Genomic DNA, 19,913 nt, shown 5'->3' on the forward strand with positions numbered 1-19,913 from the left:
AGATGGTGAGTGGTGATGACGCCATTATTAGCGTCACCATACCGCTACTCTGCCTTCTAAAACGGTCTCTGCTCAAAAACAAACATGATGCATTGCAGGCGGAGCGCGATGAGTTGCAGCAAGAAACAGTAGTGGGTGTGGGTGATAACACACAGCCCAGCCTCGTCTCATCACAACGTGCAGTGGAGGACTATGACGAGGAGGAGGATGAAGACATGGAGCAACTCTCCGGCCAAATTGAGGATATGACATGCGCACCAGTCATATCCTCGGTTCAGCGTGGCTGGCCAGAGGACAGGGTGGAGGAGGAGGAGGAGGAGGAGGACAGCATGTTCAGTCATCGTGTTGGTCAGGCTACTGAAGTCCTGGCTGTTAAGAGTCTGGCGCACATGGCTGACTTTATGGTAAGCTGCCTGTCTCGTGACCCTCGCGTTAAGAACATCTTGGCCGACAATCATTACTGGTTGGTAACACTGTTAGACCCACGCTACAAGGAGAACTTTTTGTCTCTTATTCCCGAGGCGGAGAGGTCAACCAAAATGCAGCAGTTCCGGAAGGCCATAGTCACGGAAGTAGGCAAAGCATTCCCCTCACAAAACGCTAGCGGCATAGGTCAGGAATCAGTGGACAACCAAGGCGTACAGCCGAGAGAGGCACAAGTCCAATCCGCCAGAGGTAGGGGAACAGTCTTTAAGATGTGGGACAGTTTTCTCAGCCCCTCACGTACCACAGCCCCTGAGGTGCGGGGTAGTGCCACAAGAAATCCTAAGTTTGCCCAGATGCTCAAGGAGTACCTTGCAGATCGAACAACTGTACTCCGACATTCCTCTGTGCCTTACAATTATTGGGTATCCAAGGTGGACACGTGGCATGAATTGGCTCTCTACGCCTTGGAAGTCCTGGCCTGCCCTGCCGCTAGCGTTTTGTCAGAGCGTGTTTTTAGTGCCGCAGGTGGAATCATTACAGATAAACGCACCCGCCTGTCAACTGAAAATGCTGACAGGCTGACTCTGATCAAGATGAACAAGGGTTGGATTGGGCCAGACTTCACCACACCACCAGCAAATGAGAGCGGAATTTAAAGTTTGTAACGGGAATTTGCATTGTACCTCCACTCACCCATGGGTACACACTTCTGGACTTTGGATAATCGCTGGACTGCTCCTCCTTCTCCTCATGCGCCACCATGATGACCGTTACAATAGTTAGGCCTTTGTTTCAGGTATACCCCCAGTGGTAAATTTTTTCGCCCATTCTTTGCAGAATGGACATTACAATGACAGGAGACCCGCTCCTTTGCAATGGGAACAATGTTTTGAGGCCCTCATGCACGTCTCTATCCAGGGACAATGTGGAGCCTCCCAATTTTTGGCTGCCCTGCCTAAGGGCTATGCTATAATACACCCACTTCCTGACAATGGACACTTAATGTTTTGAGGCCCTCATGCACGTCTCTATCCAGGGACAACGTGGAGCCTCCCAATTTTTGGCTGCCCTGCCTAAGGGCTATACTATAATACACCCACTTCCTGACAATGGACACTTAATGTTTTGAGGCCCTCATGCACGTCTCTATCCAGGGACAACGTGGAGCCTCCCAATTTTTGGCTGCCCTGCCTAAGGGCTATACTATAATACACCCACTTCCTGACAATGGACACTTCAGGTTTACAGGCCCTCATGCACATCTCTATCCAGGGACAACGTGGAGCCTCCCAATTTTTGGCTGCCCTGCCAAAGGGCTATACTACAATAGACCCACTTCCTTACAATGGGCACTTCAGGTTTACAGGCCATCATGCACGTCTCTATCCAGGGACAACGTGGAGCCTCCCAATTTTTGGCTGCCCTGCCTAAGGGCTATACTACAATAGACCCACTTCCTTACAATGGGCACTTCAGGTTTACAGGCCATCATGCACGTCTCTATCCAGGGACAACGTGGAGCCTCCCAATTTTTGGCTGCCCTGCCAAAGGGCTATACTACAATAGACCCACTTCCTTACAATGGGCACTTCAGGTTTACAGGCCATCATGCACGTCTCTATCCAGGGACAACGTGGAGCCTCCCAATTTTTGGCTGCCCTGCCTAAGGGCTATACTATAATACACCCACTTCCTGACAATGGACACTTAATGTTTTCAGGCCATCATGCACGTCTCTATCCAGGGACAACGTGGAGCCTCCCAATTTTTGGCTGCCCTGCCTAAGGGCTATACTACAATAGACCCACTTCCTTACAATGGGCACTTCAGGTTTACAGGCCCTCATGCACGTCTGTATGCAGGGGCATTGGTGAACCTCACAATTTTGGACTGCCCTGGCAAAGGAAAATACTACAAAGACTCACTTCCTCAAAATGGGCACATTAGACTCAGAGGCCTTTATGTACGTCTCTTCTCAGGGACATCGGAGTGCCACACAATGTTTTACGTAAAATCTTTAATGTATTAATCTCAAAAAGTAACATACACCAGCTCTATCTCACAATTGGGTATGTGCCCTTAACATTTCCGCCATGAAAATTCATTTTGGTGTCATTTTTGAAGGTTTTCTGGTGAGTCCGTAAAAATGGCGTAAAACGTGGACAAAATTGTTCACAGCTGTGACTTTTGAGTGATAAATGCTTCAAGGGATCTTCCCCATGCTGTTGCCATGTCATTTGAGCACTCTTCTGAGACTTTTGTGCCATTTTTAGGGTTTCTACATGCTGCCGGGGGTCATTTCACAAAAATACTCGGGTCTCCCATAGGATAACATTGGGCTCGGTGCTCGGGCCGAGTACACGAGTATCTTGGGATGCTCGGCCCGAGCCTCGAGCACCCGAGCTTTTTAGTACTCGCTCATCACTAGTGTCTATCAGTGTTGCATTTGGGTGCATATTGCTGGTTGGCAGCATGGCACTGTCTGCTACACCAACTTTCCCATGACATTTGATGGAACTGAGTAAGGGGTACTTCTCACATAGCGAGATCGCTGCTGAGTCACGTTTTTTGTGACGCACCAGTGACCTCATCAGCGATCTCGCTGTGTGTGACACTGAGCAGCGATCTGGCCCCTGCTGTGAAATTGCTGCTCGTTACACACTGCACTGGTTCATTTTTTGGACGTTGCTCTCCCGCTGTGAAGCACACATCGCTGTGTTTGTCTTTGAATGTGCAGGGGGCCGGCGTCTGGAAGCTGCGGACGCTGGTAGCTATGGTAAATATCGGGTAACCAAGAGAAGGGCTTTGCTTGGTTACCCGATATTTACCTTGGTTACTAGCGTCCGTCGCTCTCAGGCTGCCAGTGTCGGCTCCCTGCACACGTAACCAGAGTACACATCGGGTAAATAAGCAAAGTAGTTTGCTTATTAACCCGATGTGTACTCTGGCTACGAGTGCAGGGATCCAGCGCTAAGCGGTGTGCGCTGGTAACCAAGCTAAATATCGGGTAACCAAGAGAAGGGCTTTGCTTGGTTACCTGATATTTACCTTAGTTACCAAGCGCAGCATCGCTTCCATGCGTCGCTGGTGGCTGGTCACTGGTCGCTGGTGAGATCTGCCTGATTGACAGCTCACCAGCGACCATGTAGCGACGCACCAGCGATCCTGTCCAGGTCAGATCGCTGGTGGGATTGCTGGAGCATCGCTAAAGTGTGACGGTACCCTAAAGCAGAATGTCTGCTTGAGCATACTTGGTTGGAACTTTTTGTCACTGGGGAACACTTGGCTTGATAAGGTTGAATAACACTGATGTTCTGATAAGGAAAGACAAATAAAAACTTATTCTGTTGTTTAATTTTTAAGAGCCTCCACTAGTTTTACTGCGGCCATATGGTGTAACAGTATGAATAATTCTCAGTTACGTATACCATTGCAAGACGCTGTGGAGGCACAAACAACAGTAGGGATCCAAAGAAATGCACTGAGTATACAATTAACGCTTTCAATAATACAAATCTCATTTCTTCAGACATTAGTGATAGCTTTAATATTTACTAAAGGAATCCGCTTATCCTAGGGCTCATGAACAAGATGTCCACAGACGTAGCTTGACAGTACCTCTAGGCAATCCATGCAATTGTATGGGGCCTCCATTGCATTTAATGTAACATAACCTTGGTAAAACAGCAATGTAATACAAAAGAATAGCAGCACTTGGGAGACAAAGTATTCCATACAGCTGGGGCGAGCCCCTCTAGGTCCTGATTCATTGGTGTCAAGAACAATAAATCTGGAAAACAGAGGCTGCGCTTCAGGACACATGAGTTTCTTTTATTCAACCATGCAGGGTTTCCTCTTAGGCCAGGTTCACATTATGCTCGGGCCATTCTATCTGAAGCTCTGAAAAACAGGATGCAGGCAGACCTCTCGATGGAGCCAATTACAGGAATGAAGCACATGAAGTCACTTTCTGCTCTGTCTGGCCTCCACTTTCAGCAGTGTACTCCTTTTTGGGGCAACCACAGAAGCGTTGTTGACCACGCTTTTGTGTCTGCCTCGAAAAGATGGACATTGCCAAAATGGAGGCTAGATGAAGCACAAAACGGCCATGCGTATTTTGCACTTAGACCTAAGTTGTTCTCACAAAGCCTGTTTTTTTTATAAGTTTACAAAAAAAAAATCAAATGTGGTGAAAGGACTTTTCAGTAACTTCGGCACCGAGTTTTTCTGGGTGGGGGGATACTATGCTTTTATGGCGTTAATTTTGCAAGGCAATTTCTCATCGGGGTTTGAATTTGTCAGCAGTAAACTCTTGACAGTGTGTACACTGCATACTTTTGTCCCAAGCCCGAACAACCCATTTAAGTGACACAATGCCGGAGGGCCATCCATTCTGGTGCCATCCACGATGCGATTACTTCCTGGGCTTCATAGGAGATCATGATTTATAATATAGTATTGCCATATATTTCCCAAACTATCAAAATAATCTAAAAACCCTTACCTTACTCTGTGTACAGGCCTCATAGATTTTCACCGCTCTGTGTACATGCTGAGGCAGGAGTTGAGAACTTCTACCTGACAAACTGCCCTTAGAGACATAAGGCACCAAGCAAAGAAATCAGACAGTAAACTACTAAGGCTACATTCACACTTGCGTTGTTTGCATCAGTCACAATCCATCGCCTTGAGAAATTACGGTATCCTGTAAAATATTTTGCAGGAATCTGTTTTTTCCCCATAGACTTGTATTAATGACGGATTGCGACGGATGGCCTTGTGTTGCATCCGCCACGCGACAGATCAGTCGTGGAATGACTGACCGTCAAGCGGTATGAACGCACAATGTAACGTTTTTGAAGCGGCAAAAAAACACTCTGTAGGATTCCGTCGCAATCCGTCAAGAGCTATAATGGCTGTTTATAGTGCTGGATTCTGACGAAATCCGTCACAAGACGGAATCCAGTGCTGGATTCCGTCATGCTCTACTGAGCATGCCCAGCATGTTTGGCACAACCATTGGGCTGTCCCAAACACAGACGGATCACGACAGATCCGTCAAAAAACGGACGCACAACGGATGTAAGGCTAGGTTCACATTTCCATTGTTTTGCATCAGTCAAATGCGTTGCTTGACGCTTGTGACTGGTGCGTTGTACAATGGATGACAAGAATAAGAATTCATTGTCGGACTCCGTTGTAAAACATGAGAGAACGATCAGCTTATCATCGTTCACATTAGCCGGCCACCGGCTTTTGAGAGCGAACAGATGATCTCCCAGCGGCCGGCTAATGAGAGCGATCAGCTGATCGCTCTCATTAGCCGGCCACCGGGTGATCAGCTGATAGCTCACAGCAGCCGGCCGATCAGCTGATCGCTCACAGCAGCTGGCTGCCGGGTGATTAGCTGATCGCTCACAGAAGGGGGCTGCCGGGCGATCAGCTGATCGTTCGGCCGCCGAGAGAGAGCATGCGCAGCGAAATCCTAAGGATTCCGCTGCTCAAAAAACGTTACACTCTGCGTTCCTGTCACCCGACAGTCAGTCGTTCCACGACTGATCAGTCGGGCAGAGGATGCAACGCAAGAGCATCAGTCACAATCCACCGCTCATATAAGTATATGGGAAACAACGGAATCTGCCAAACGGATTGCGTTATCAGAGCGGCGGATTGTGACTGATGCAAAACAACGGAAATGTGAACCTAGCCTAACGGATACGGCGGATCAGTTTTTTCACAGGATTCCTGTGAACGGAATCCTGTGAAATAACACATCCGTTGCGTCAGTTGACATCTAAAAAACGACGGACCTGACAGATTTAAAACAACGGAAGTGTGAATGTAGCCTAATCAAGGTAAAGAGGCTACTGCTGGCTGGGAAAACAATTTTGGAGGCAGCGGCTTCTCACGTACTGTGTCACTCCCAAAGCACTAAATGCCTAATTTGCATATGTATAAAAGTGCTAATAACTCAGGATTGTGGAAAAAATGGAGAATGTATAAATGCATCAATAGATCTAGATTTCAAAGTCCTGCAGACCCATTTATGAGATTTGGAGAGTTGATCTTCCTGACAAATTCGCTTTAAACTTAGCACCTATCCACAGGACTTTTTTTTTTTTAGGCAATCCCATGGAGAATGAATGGAACAATGGAAATAATGCACTGCTTGAAGAGGAATTTTTGAGCCTGGGAACAGTGCATGTCCAACCTATTGGAGCCCCACAGATCCCCCTTGTTATCAATTATGTGAATAAGTGATAACTGTAATGTTGGGAAAACCCTTTAAAGCTTTAACAAAATTAAAGACGTGTTGTCATGTAATAAAATAGTTATAGATAGTCAGACTGCATGAAAATAAGTTTGAAATGTATTTATTTTACTCACTTATATAGTGCAATTAATTCTGCAGCGCTTTACAGATGTGATCATCACTGTCCCCATTGGGGCTCACAATCTATCGTTCCTATCGGTAGGTCTTTGGAGTGTGGGAGGAAACCAGAGTACCCGGAGGAAACCCACGCAAACAAAGGGAGAGCATACAAACTCCTTGCAGATGTTGTCCTTAGTGGGATATGAACCTAGGACGCCAGTGCTGCAAGATTGTAGTGCTAACCACTGAGCTATGTGCTGCCGATTTGACTTGCTTTTTCTACCTGCTGTGGTTCTCTCGCAATTATAGCTTTTAAATTACATAGTTTACACTTTGCTGACAAGGAGAGTGACTACCAGAGCCTGGCAGACTAGGTGCAGTAGCTATACTTCTGGCTGAGGAGTTAACTCATGAGCTACCAGACAGTTTCTGCAGCTTAAAGGGAACCAGTCACCGGATGTTTATAATACTCACCTAATGGTCGGTGTAGACCAGACTGGTCAGATGGTCGTCTCCGTTCTCTGGGTCCACGCCTCCTCTTTCGGCCATCTTGGTCCTCCTTCTGAAGCTAGTGTGGATGACGCATTCTACACAAGCTGACACTGAGGTCCTGTGCAGGCGCACTTTGATCTGCCCTGAGTAGGGCATATCAAAGTATTGTAGTGCGCCTGTGTGAGACCTCAATAACGGCTAGTGTAGATGTCGTAGAACGCATTATCCACACTAGCTTCAGAAGAAGGACAAAGATGGCTGAAAGAGGAAACACGGAGCCGGAGAACGGAGACGCCCATCCGACCAGTCCGCTCTGCACCGACCGTTAGCTGAGTATTATTAACATCCGGTGACAGGTTCCCTTTAAAGATTTCTATACTGCAGTTAGCTGCTTATTTTCGGCATCTAGCTGTCCAGCTCCTGACCTGTTATCAACTCCTGCAAATCAAAAGCCCCCAGACCCCCAGTTCTCCTACTCACTTCACTGGAGGGTGTTCAAAGGTCCTGTTATCTTTATATGGAGATAGAAAAAGTGTAGACATGCATTGACAGAATGCTAATGTGTCACAGTAGCATAAGCTCAGCAGTAAGACAGTGCTTCTTAACCAGAACTGTCACTCAAGGAGAAATGCCCACCCCCCAGCAACAAGGAAGTGAATGAGGCAGTAAGGCAACATACTGCTGAAGACACATGTTGAGAATAACCTTCTAAAGGTTTCAATCATGGCCCATACCCAACAAAAATGCTGCCGCATTGCTCCCCAAACCTAGACACTGACAATGTAACAACACAACCTTAAACGAAGAATATGAGAATTAGATTTTATAATGTTATAAAGTTTTAGTGTATAATGTGTTAAAGTATAATAAAAAAGCATAATAATACATTTCAATACTTCTAAATTCCGGTTAGGCTGACATTCAGTGACATACTGAAAAGTATTAAGGACACAATTTCGGTATTTTATGTCTACCTGACAAAAGAAGAATGATGAACCTTAGGAAATATTTCATACATATAATAAAAAAGAAAATCACAAATATATTTCACTTTTGGGTTTACCCGAGAGCATTGTGCAAATCTAAAACATTTTTTTCAGCGGCTGAAGAAGAATAAAGCTCACATCCACAAAGCAAGACCTCTTGGAGGTAATCTCCGTGAGGGTACTCTAATCAGAACAAGAGGTCTGAAGAAGTGGAAACGCACTGCTGTGGTATTATCAATGCTGGCTCATAAAGGGAGGGGAGCGCATATTCACGTCTGTAATAGAAACTCTCGGCTGAGAGAGCCCCTCAGCCCCACCAAGAATGGTTCCCATTACTAGGAGTGTCCAATTCTTATTACAGAAATATTCAATATATTTCTTAAAGAAAAACTCACATTTTTCCACAAAATATTTGCCATTTTACAGTTTAGATCTACAAGAAATGTTTATTATCTTAGCAAATACTATTTACTGATTTATTATTTATATCTTGTTTTTTGCATAAGACCGACATTTACAATTCTGCATAGCTTCTACCAGTAATCAGTACATTGGGAGAACTCATCACAGGTGCAAAAACAATGTAATTAACGTAATTTTTTGAGCATTATTGCACCCATATCAAGGCCAATTCATGGCCCGTCTGCAAGTATCATGACCCCAACTATCTGTCCAACTCAAGAGACACGTGGATGGGCTGAGACTTGGGCCATACTCCATTAATATCACCCAGGAGTGAAACCAACCTTAAACTGCATCTGTATATTTGGGAAAAACTAATTATTGACTGATCATTTTTGTAATGTTGCCTAAACAATTATTAAACAAGTGACCAATCAAGATGGACTTTGTAAGTCGCTGTTTATCTCAAAAGCTAAATATGTGATATATCTGATATTTGTGTGTGAAAACGCTTCCTACATTGCATATTCTGTCTTGTCCTGTCTACACCAATTATTATTATTATTATTATTTATTATAGCGCCATTTATTCCATGGCGCTTTACAAGTGAAAGAGGGTATACGTACAACAATCATTAACAGTACAAAACAGACTGGTATAGGAGGAGAGAGGACCCTGCCCGCGAGGGCTCAGAGTCTATAGGGAATGGGTGATGGTACAATAGGTGAGGACAGAGCTGGTTGCGCAGTGGTCTACTGGACTGAGGGCTATTGTAGGTTGCAGGCTTGTTACACCAATGAGAAAATCTGTCCTATATTATTAGTGTACGACCGATCAACTTCATCACAATATAGGATCAGCGGCATTACGATCAGAAGCGGATTATAATGAGGCAATCTAAGCGAGGGGTGGCTCATAGCCAGATTGCCCTCATTATAATGCTTTGTGGAGCCTTCCTGGAGTTCCGCTGCCGGCAATAGAGAATGCAGCGGAGCTCTAGTGGCCTGTTCTGTGATGTGTTGGTGCCGATGCAATGGAAAAAGACAAGTTTATGAGGGCACCACTACAATAATGGTTGGGATCAATCTAAAAGGCACACCTATAACGGTGACGATGCAATGACATCATCATGCCAGCCTGTCCGTGCTGGCGACAAGAAGAAATGGAGCCGCTGGAGGTCGTATGGAGAGGCAACTATGAAAAATGTGTCTTTTTCAATAAAATGGGGGGTGGGAGAGAAGAGATTATAATGAATAGAGGGTGGGGAGCGGTATAGAGGAAAATATCATGAATTAAAGGTGGTAGGTAGGAGAGCGGACACTAGATTATAATGAATAGAGAATGGAGGTGGGAGAGAGGATACTATAATGAATTGGGGTGAGGGGGAATATAAATATAATGAATTGGAGGGGACAAAGGTCAGGCATTGAGGATGCACAAGAGCGAATGGTAATGAAATGGGGGAAAGAGAAATAAATGTACACATATATATAGCCTTCTTATTTTCAGGGGTGCGGTAATCAGTGCGGCAAACTACAGTGACCAATTCACAGCGTTAGGACATGGACATGAAGGTTTGGCAAGATGGAGTAGAAAATGGCTAATACTAGGGTATGTTTATATGAGTTCCACTCGCAGCGGTTAACCAGTCAAATCCCACTGTCAATCTCTGACAGCAAGATTTAATATACGCTGGTGGGGAGCACATCATTCCCCGCTTCCACTGACACACCTGCGATCTCATCACAGTACGCCAATGGGTTGACATGACAGCCAGGGGTTAGCGGATTACCCCTTCGTCTCTCATGACGATCCTCCTGTGAACGTCGGTTGCAAGCAGACGTTCATAGGAGGTCATGATTTCTGTAATACAGAGTAGTGCTGATGCTAATGATGATGCTGATGCACTGCAAAATTTCAAATCACTCCTTTTTTGCCTCATTGAAAATAAAACAAAAAAATAAAAAAGAAACATACTTGGTATCGCAGGGTTCTATCAAAATATAAAATAAATTAATCTGATTGCCAAGTAGTGTAACAAAATAAATAGAGTCAGAATTACGTTTTTTTGGCAGCTGTAACATTTCAATAAAATAAGAGGAGCTGAAAATATCATATCTACCCCAAAATGATATTACTAAAAACGTCAGCTCAAGGCACTGATCACATCCAGCGAGAGAGCGTACTGTCACTGTGCTCTGAGAATAACAGTGCGCAGTGATAAGAATCCACGGAGCATAAAGCCTGCTCAGTAGAGTGGGTACTAGCCCAGCCCTTAAAATGGAAGTCACAGATGACCCTTCGTTTCAGAGAGGGGCAGGGGCTGCAGTAGTGACCACAGCCTCTGCCCACTGATGACTCTTCATTTGGCTATCCCAGCATGTATGGGATTCTCAAATGAAGCGTCATCAAAGAGGAGGTAGTAGGAAATATACTTATGCATGTGTGTGTGTGCAGTTTCTTATTGCATAGTATCCTCTATTATGTATAGCAATATTTTATGTACAATGCTGTACATAAGGGAAAAAATATTGCGCAGCACAAGTAGCGCGACGCTGTCTGTATTTTTGCATTTGCATCTGTAGAGCACTTTTGTTAACCACGTGACCTATATCACAGTATCTCACAAAGGAAATCACATGACAGGTTACATAATACATCATGTCTGGGGGGCCCACGTCCTCCAAACTGCTTGGGGCCCTGGCTACTCTTAATCCGCCCCTGATTACAATGTAAAAGCGGCTGCATTACAATGTACACTAAGTCCTAAAGCATATATGACTGCAAGAATGCAGTGAGTTCCTGACCCAAACTGCCCTAAATTCAGCTAGCATGAATCTAACGTCAGGCTCCCTTTAATAGTCAAACGGACTGTCCTCTTTGGACCTTTTCTTGTTAGAAAGATTCCCTAGTGGTAAGCCCCTCATAGTGTCCCATTGTTGGGATCCTCAGCGATCAGCTGGATCCCAACAGTGGGATGAGTATTAATTCCTAGCAGGAAACATTTTATTTCCCAGCAGATAGTTCATCCATGTTTAAATGACTGATTTGATATATCACAACTTTTGTATCTGCTCTGACTAAGGGTACCTTCACACTTAGCGATGCAGCAGCGATCCGACCAGCGATCTGACCTGGTCAGCATCGCTGCTGCATCGCTACATGGTCGCTGGTGAGCTGTCAAACAGGCAGATCTCACCAGCGACCAGTGAACAGCCCCCAGCCAGCAGCGACGTGCAAGCGACGCTGTGCTTGCACGGAGCCGCCGTCTGGAAGCTGCGGAGACTGGTAACTAAGGTAAACATCGGGTATGGTTACCCGATGTTTACATTAGTTACCAGCGCACACCGCTTAGCTGTGTGTGCAGGGAGCAGGGAGCCGCGCACACTGAGCGCTGGCTCCTTGCTCTCCTAGCTACAGTACACATCGGGTTAATTAACCCGATGTGTAATGCAGCTACATGTGCAGAGAGCAGGAGCCGCGCACACTGCTTAGCGCTGGCTCCTTGCTCTCCTAGCTGCTGTACACATCGGGTTAATTAACCCGATGTGTACAGCAGCTACATGTGCAGAGAGCCGGAGCCGGCAGCACAGGCAGCGTGAGAGCTGCAGAGGCTGGTAACTAAGGTAAATATCGGGTAACCACCTTGGTTACCCGATGTTTATCTTGGTTACAAGCTTACCTCAGCTGTCAGACGCCGGCTCCTGCTCCCTGCTCGCTTCATTTGTCGCTCTCTCGCTGTCACACACAGCGATCTGTGTGTCACAGTGGGAGAGCGCCTTTGAAGAAAACGAACCAGGGCTGTGTGTAACGAGCAGCGATCTCGCAGCAGGGGCCAGATCGCTGCTCATTGTCACACACAGCGAGATCGCTAATGAGGTCACTGCTGCGTCACAAAAAGCGTGACTCAGCAGCGATCTCGGCAGCGAGCTCGCTGTGTGTGAAGCACCCCTAACAGGACTGGACCGAAAGAAAGCTCCTAATCTACTCATTTACTAATTCCTGGCTATTTAGCCACTTTAATGGGATTATCCAAATCTGACAACTTGATCTTAAACAATAATCTTTGTAATTTTAAGCAACTTTTCATTTATCTATGCCACCTTGTTCAGAAGTTCTCAACTTTAAGGCCCCGTCACACTAAGCAACATCGCTAGCAACATCGCTGCTAACGAACAACTTTTGTGACGTAACAGCGATGTTGCTAGCGATGTTGCTGTGTGTGACATCCAGCAACAACCTGGCCCCTGCTGTGAGGTCGTTGGTTGTTGCTGAATGTCCTGGGCCATTTTTTAGTTGTTGCTGTCCCGCTGTGAAGCACAGATCGCTGTGTGTGACAGCAACAGAGCAACAACTAAATGTGCAGGCAGCAGGAGCCGGCTTCTGCGGACACTGGTAACCACAGTAAACATCGGGTAACCAAGAAGCCCTGTCCTTGGTTGCCCGATATTTACCTTCGTTACCAGCCTCCGCCACTCTCACTGTCAGTGCCGGCTCCTGCTCCTTGCACGTGTAGCAGAGTACACATTGGGTAATTAACCCCATGTGTACTGTAGCTAGGAGAGCAGGGAGACAGCACTAGGCAGTGTGCGCGGCTCCCTGCTCTCTGCACATGTAGCTACAGCACACATCGGGTAATTAACCCGATGTGTGCTGTAATTAGGAGAGCAGGGAGGCTGCGCTAAGCGGTGTGCGCTGCTCCCTGCTCTCTGCACGTGTAGCTGCGTGCGCTGGTAACCAAGGTAAATATCAGGTTGGTTACCCGATATTTACCTTAGTTACCAAGCGCAGCATCTTCCACGCGGCGCTGCTGGCTGGGGGCTGGTCACTGGTTGCTGGTGAGCTCACCAGCAACTCGTGTAGCGACGCTCCAGCGATCCCTGCCAGGTCAGGTTGCTGGAGCGTCGCAGTGTGACATCTCACCAGCAACCTCCTAGCAACTTACCAGTGATCCATATCAGGTTGGATCGTTGTTGGGATCGCTGGTAAGTTGTTTAGTGTGACTGGGCCTTTTGTCAGATGATGCGCATCCTGTGGGGTGCATATAGGGAACATAACAGTTGGCTGTTACTTTCCTCGGGCTGATCTGAACATGTGTGGGAAGAGACAATCAGACTGCTAGCCATGCATGCTACGATCATCAGTTCCAATAGACTTGGGCTGACCAGCCCTATGTAGCCTGAGGCCATGCATGGGTTCGGGCAGGCAGAGAGCGCAGCACCAGAAGATTACGGGAAAGCATTGATGCAACCATGTGTTGTGTGGGGTGCAGAACATGGAGAAGGAGGAAGACTGGGTGTAACAAGAGGGAGCCTGAAGGTGCAGGGGCTGGGAGCCCTGAGTATGTGGCAGTGCATGATTGGAAATCAAAGCAGGGGAACAGGAAGAGCAAGAAACAGGAAGTCAGTGACATAAGGAACGTTAGGAAATTATTTTGACATGAAATGGTATTTCAGAGCCATTGGAGGAATAATTTAGATCTTGGCCCTTTTATGTCAGCAGAAAGCGCACACAAAATACAGCAGAAGTGAGAAATCAAATGTTCACATGTTGCGTTTTTGCTGCATCTTGTTCTGCAGCAAAATCTGATTTCTTGGCAGTAAAAAAAAAAAAAAAAAAGCTGTATTTTTGCTATGTGATTTGCCTCCAGTACATGTCTAAGTACAGTTAGTTTCAGTTACCAAAAAGCGCGAAAAATGCAGTAAAAAAAAAAATACAAAACCACAGCTGCATTTTTGTTCTCTCTGCTTTCAATGGTGAAGAATGCAGTAAAATCGCTGAAAGAATTGCCATGCTGCTTCTTTAAAAAGCAGCAGCTTTCCATTTCATTCAGGAAAAAAAAAAAGCAAGTGTGTGCGTGTATGAGATTTCTGGAATCCTATAAGTTTTGCTGGTACCGGAAAAACAGCTTTTTATATGAAAATACAGTAACATGCAAAAAAATGCAACATGTGAACATAGCTTTATAAAGTACAAAAAGTATCAAAAACAATAGAAGATAAATAGAGCATTGAAAGTTGCTGATTTTTCTAGACATTTTTCGGGTACATGCCCACGATCAGTGTTTGCAGCATTTTGGTTGCAGTGTGTTTTCGCTGCGTTATACAATAGAAGCATGGTGGATGGGATTTATAGAAATCTGCTGCCCTTTGAGCTTCTTTCCTCCACAGTGTAAACTGAACTGTGGCGCAGCTTTCCGAGCGGTAGCATGTCAATTTATACTTGTGGAGATGCAAGTGTTATCAGAGGGGAGAACAGAGAGAGACCGCGGCGCCCCGAACCGTAATTGGGAGCACAGATGTTGCATGCTCCTATGGAGAACACTCATGTCCCCAAAGGAGAAGACACTGCATCCAGAAAACAGCATGTCTGTATCCTGGGAATGTACCCTAGCCGTGAAGTATTGTCTAGAAATAGCGTTCTCCTAGTAGAAAATAGGGAAATTATCCAGTATTTCAGCACCTCGATAGCACACAATAAGCCTACCCACGAAAACAAACCAAGGCAATAAACTCACTTAATTAGTATAGAGAAACAAGACACAAAAGATGGATAGGACAGATTACCAAGTGCTATTAAACATGCAGAGCTACCTGCGAATACTACCTATGGAAAGACACTGCCCGGTGATAGATGAATGGCAGTAAAGCACACACCACCAGCTGCAGGCTGATAAAAGGCATTGTGATATAATGACATTTTAGCCAAAATGTTCTATAACAAAACGGCCTAGTGCGGAGGCTCGGCCATATAAGAAATATCTAGGGATCTCATTGCACTGTTTTGCTTCAGTATCACACGAATACTTCATGGTGACATTGGATTTTGTGTCTTGTTGCGGCACTTACCAAACAGCTCATCCTTCGCCAGTGCATACAGAATACGGGAGGCTCCGATCAAGTTACTCATGGAAGCGGAAAGGGTTGAACAGCAGATTCCAATAGTGACGAGAGGAGGCCAGATATTAATATCTCGTAAGAAACTGTAGTCGTTCTTCAACAGAGTCCTGAGAACAAATAAAACCACAATGTTTAATGAGTTTTCTAGATGATCAATGTTTGATAACATGATTTCTGCCTCATGCTACACAGTACTGGCAGCATACAAAACAGGTGGCCAACATACCCTTCATAGACAGAGTAATGAAAATACTCACTACCAGTATATTATATAAATAGCCTAGATATATTGTATTCACATATTAAAAAATTTGTACTAAGCTTGTAAGTTATACCCTACATACAAGATATGTGATATCTTACTAATCACTGGTCATCCGACCCCTGGGACATCCACTAATCCCAAGAAGGGGGAAATGCAATGCCCTTCGATCGTTGGGACCTACACCAATCCCAAGAATGGGGCAATGCAGTGCCCTCAAATTGCTGAGACCTTCACTAATCCCAAGAAAGGGGCAATGCAGTGCCCTCCGACCGCTGGGACTTGCACTAATCCCAAGAACAAAGCAATGCAGTGCCCTCCAAATGCTGGGATCTACACTAATCACTTATAACCAAAAATAATATAGAGTAGGAGTAATAATGCAGGAAACCAAAAGAAAAAAACTCCTAAAAAAATGACTTTATTAGTATTAAATATTAAAATCTATGAGTATAAAACAAAGTTGCTTTTACATAGTCATTATATAGACTGGTTAATTATGGTGGGTGTAAAAGGGTGATAGATACGATTAGTGAGGATAGTGCTAGTTGTTTGCTATTCTCAAGGTAGGGACAACTATAGTAGTTGTGCTTCTTACTCAAGTAGTTTTTTAGAATGAATTGTAGGGAGATTGGGGACAAACTATCTATCCCTCCCTTTCACCTACCTACCAGCGGAGGTGCACCATACGTTGTTGGGTACCCCCCGCTCCTCGTCGTCTCTCCCTATTTTCTCCCTGCAGCTCGTCAGTTGCAACTGGGAGACCCACCACCAAGGGAAATAGATAGTGCAATTAGTCACAGGTCATTATTCAGCCGTACACAAGTATGTTCCAGCAATATAATAGATATGATATGAATCTCAGATCAATGAAAAAAATTTTTTTTTTTTTAGAATCCCAGCAGGGATAACTTATCTGCCGGGACCATCCTGTAGTATATCCCGTATATCCTGATGCGTTTCCCCCCTATATTTTTCTATGGGGTTCATCAGGGGAATATCTGATCCTCACTAATCGTATCTATCACCCTTTTACACCCACCATAATTAACCAGTCTATATAATGACTATGTAAAAGCAACTTTGTTTTATACTCATAGATTTTAGTATTTAATACTAATAAAGTCATTTTTTTAGGAGTTTTTTTCTTTTGGTTTCCTACCTACACTAATCCCAAGAACAGAGCAATGCAGTGCCCTCCAACCGCTGGGACCTACATTAATCCCAAGAACGGGTTAATACAGTGCCCTCTGACCGCTGGGACCTACACTAAAGGGGGCTTTACACGCTACGACATCGCTAATGCGAACTCGTTGGGGTCACGGAATTGGTGACGCACATCCGGCCGCATTAGCGATGTCGTTGCGTGTGACACCTATGAGCGATTTTGCATCGTTGAAAAAACGTGCAAAATCGCTCATCGGTGACATGGGGGTCCATTCTCAAAAATCGTTACTGCATCAGTAACGAAGTTGTTCCTCGTTCCTGCGGCAGCACACATCGCTCCGTGTGACACCGTAGGAACGAGGAAGCTCTCCTTACCTGCCTCCCGGCCGCTATGCGGAAGGAAGGAGGTGGGCGGGATGTTCGTCCCGCTCATCTCCGCCACTCCGCTTCTATTGGGCGGCGGTTCAGTGACGCAGCTGTGATGTCGCTGTGACGCTCAACGAACCGCCCCCTTAGAAAGGAGGTGGTTCGGCGGTCACAGCGACGTCGCCGGGCAGGTAAGTATGTGTGACATGTCTGGGCGATGTTGTGCGGCACGGGCAGCGATTTGCCCGTGTCGCACAACAGATTGGGGGCGGGTACCCACGCTAGTGATATCGGTACCGATATCGCAGCGTGTAAAAAAGCCTTAATTCCAATAATGGGGCAATGCAGTGTCCTCCAACTGCTGGGACTTCCACTAATCCCAAGAACAGGACAAAGCACTGCTCTCCAACCACTGGACCCTACACAAATACCAAGAACGGGGCAATGCAGTGCCCTCCAACCGCTGGGTCCTACACTAATCCCAAGAACAGGGCAATGCAGTGCTCTGTCTGTTCAGAGCGGAGGTCGCCCCATTCATTGTCGAGTGGCCATCTCTGACAGTCCCAAAAACAATAAATGGAGTGGATGTGTGCATGTACGACCTCAGCTCCATTCAGACGGGTACGGCAATATTAATGGTCTGACCCTCAATGACCCACAAGTTATATAAGAAGGCATTATTACTATTGTAAAACTGCATTACATAATAAAGAGCACATGTCCACGTAACATGCTGCTCGATGTACTGAAAGGCAGCCTATGACAGCTACATATCATCGGCTCCGAGGGGGAGGGGGAATAGAAAAGGAGGGGGAGTATTCATCTCCATGAATATTTCTGACCATCAATAATGTGTCCTTTGTATTCGTTCAGCAAGTATCGACCTGTAGCTGTAAAATGCTGACTTTACATTGAGCAACATATTCTGATGACAAGTCTGCTTTGAGGTTGTATGTGAATACAGATTGTGAGTTGTCGCTAAATGGTCCAGTACAATGGTCATGTAATACAGCTACAGAACTGAGTGCTTATTAGTGTTATAATATATCTGTGTTTCAATATTTTTATTACATAACAATCATATAATTTCAAACACTCTAATGTAAATATATCCGAAAGAAGATAAGTGATCATAAAAATGTTTAACCATTGAAATTTAAGGGGAGGAGGATATTGGGAGGGAGGGAGGAAATATAAGGAAAAAGGCTTTTATTGGGGGAATTTTGGAAATATATAAAGAAAACCATGGGGGTGGGGGTTAAATGGGAGAACATATAGGATTAAACTATTTACAAAGATTGTATGAGACTAGTGAATATTGTTGACTTGCAGACATTGACACCAATAACAATTTCTATTACTTAATTCATTATTTGACAGTATGAAGACATATTCAGATGGAATGAAAAAGAAAAAAAAGAGAAAAAGAAGAAAGAGAAAAAAGAAGAAAAAAAAGAAGGGGGGAGGCAAGGGGTTCATCCCATTTACGTTGAGGCATTACTGATGTTTGTAGGCCATAAACTCCATCTTTTGTAGTATGAACCAAAAAGATTATTGTATATTACATACTTTCTCTCATATTCTTTGTATTTATTCATGAGCTTAATTATTTCAGACGTGGTGGGGATAACGTTACTTCTCCAGTTTACTGTTAAAAGTTGCTTAATAATCAGAAAGATATGTATAAATATGGGAACTAAGGCAGGGTCAATATCCTCCAAATCTAGAAACAGAAGGGCCATTTGTGGGGAGACTAACTTTTGAAGTAGATATTCGATTCAAGAGGTTGTTGATCTCTGACCACAGGTTTCCAATTTTAGGACAATCCCATAGGATATGCAATAGGCTACCCTTATGTCCACATCCTCTCCAACAAATCGGGAGAGTTTGATTTATCAAATTTGTTTAAACGTACTGGAGTAAGATACCATCTTGATAACGCTTTCTAAAAGGTTTCTTGCAAGACGCGTTATAATATAGCTGTATAGAAAACCTTTTCTCTTACTTGACACCTGATTTTCTTGTGGCTGCATGCATGAAGAGAGCTCGGCAGCTAAATGAAGAGGTTGATCCATCTGGGCAGACAGCCACTTCTAAAGGCCCCGTTACACGCAATGACATCGCTAACGAGATGTCATTGGGGTCACGGAATTCGTGACACACATCCGGCCTCGTTAGCGACGTCGTTGCGTGTGACACGTACGAGCGACCGCTAACGATGCAAAATACTCACCAAATCGTTGATTGTTGACACGCCGTCCATTTTCAAAAAATCGTTGCTGGTGCAGGACGCAGGTTGTTCGTCGTTCCTGAGACAGCACGCATCGCTACATGTGACACCCCAGGAACGATGAACAACACCGTACCTGCGTCCTTCGGCAACGAGGTGGGCGTGACTTTCATGCGGCTGCTCTCAGTCCCTCCACTTCTATTGGACGCCTGCCGTGTGACGTCGCTCTGACGCCACACGAACTTAGAAAAGAGGCTGTTCGTCGGCCACAGTGACGTCGCTAGGAAGGTAAGTACGTGTGACGGGTCC

At 45.2% G+C, this 19,913-nt stretch overlaps 1 protein-coding gene across 1 annotated transcript in view; it reads right to left on the bottom strand.

Annotated features, from left to right (window-relative positions):
- LOC142295390 (solute carrier family 12 member 9-like) overlaps positions 1-19,913 on the bottom strand; it is a 351,139-nt gene that overhangs the window by 162,581 nt on the left and 168,645 nt on the right. The window contains exon 7 of the mRNA XM_075338493.1: positions 15,529-15,686. Within this exon, the coding sequence (XP_075194608.1) occupies positions 15,529-15,686 (158 nt within the window). The remainder of the gene's footprint in view (positions 1-15,528; positions 15,687-19,913) is intronic.

The sequence above is a fragment of the Anomaloglossus baeobatrachus genome, chromosome 3, assembly GCF_048569485.1.
Source record: "Anomaloglossus baeobatrachus isolate aAnoBae1 chromosome 3, aAnoBae1.hap1, whole genome shotgun sequence".
Lineage (NCBI taxonomy): Eukaryota > Metazoa > Chordata > Amphibia > Anura > Aromobatidae > Anomaloglossus > Anomaloglossus baeobatrachus.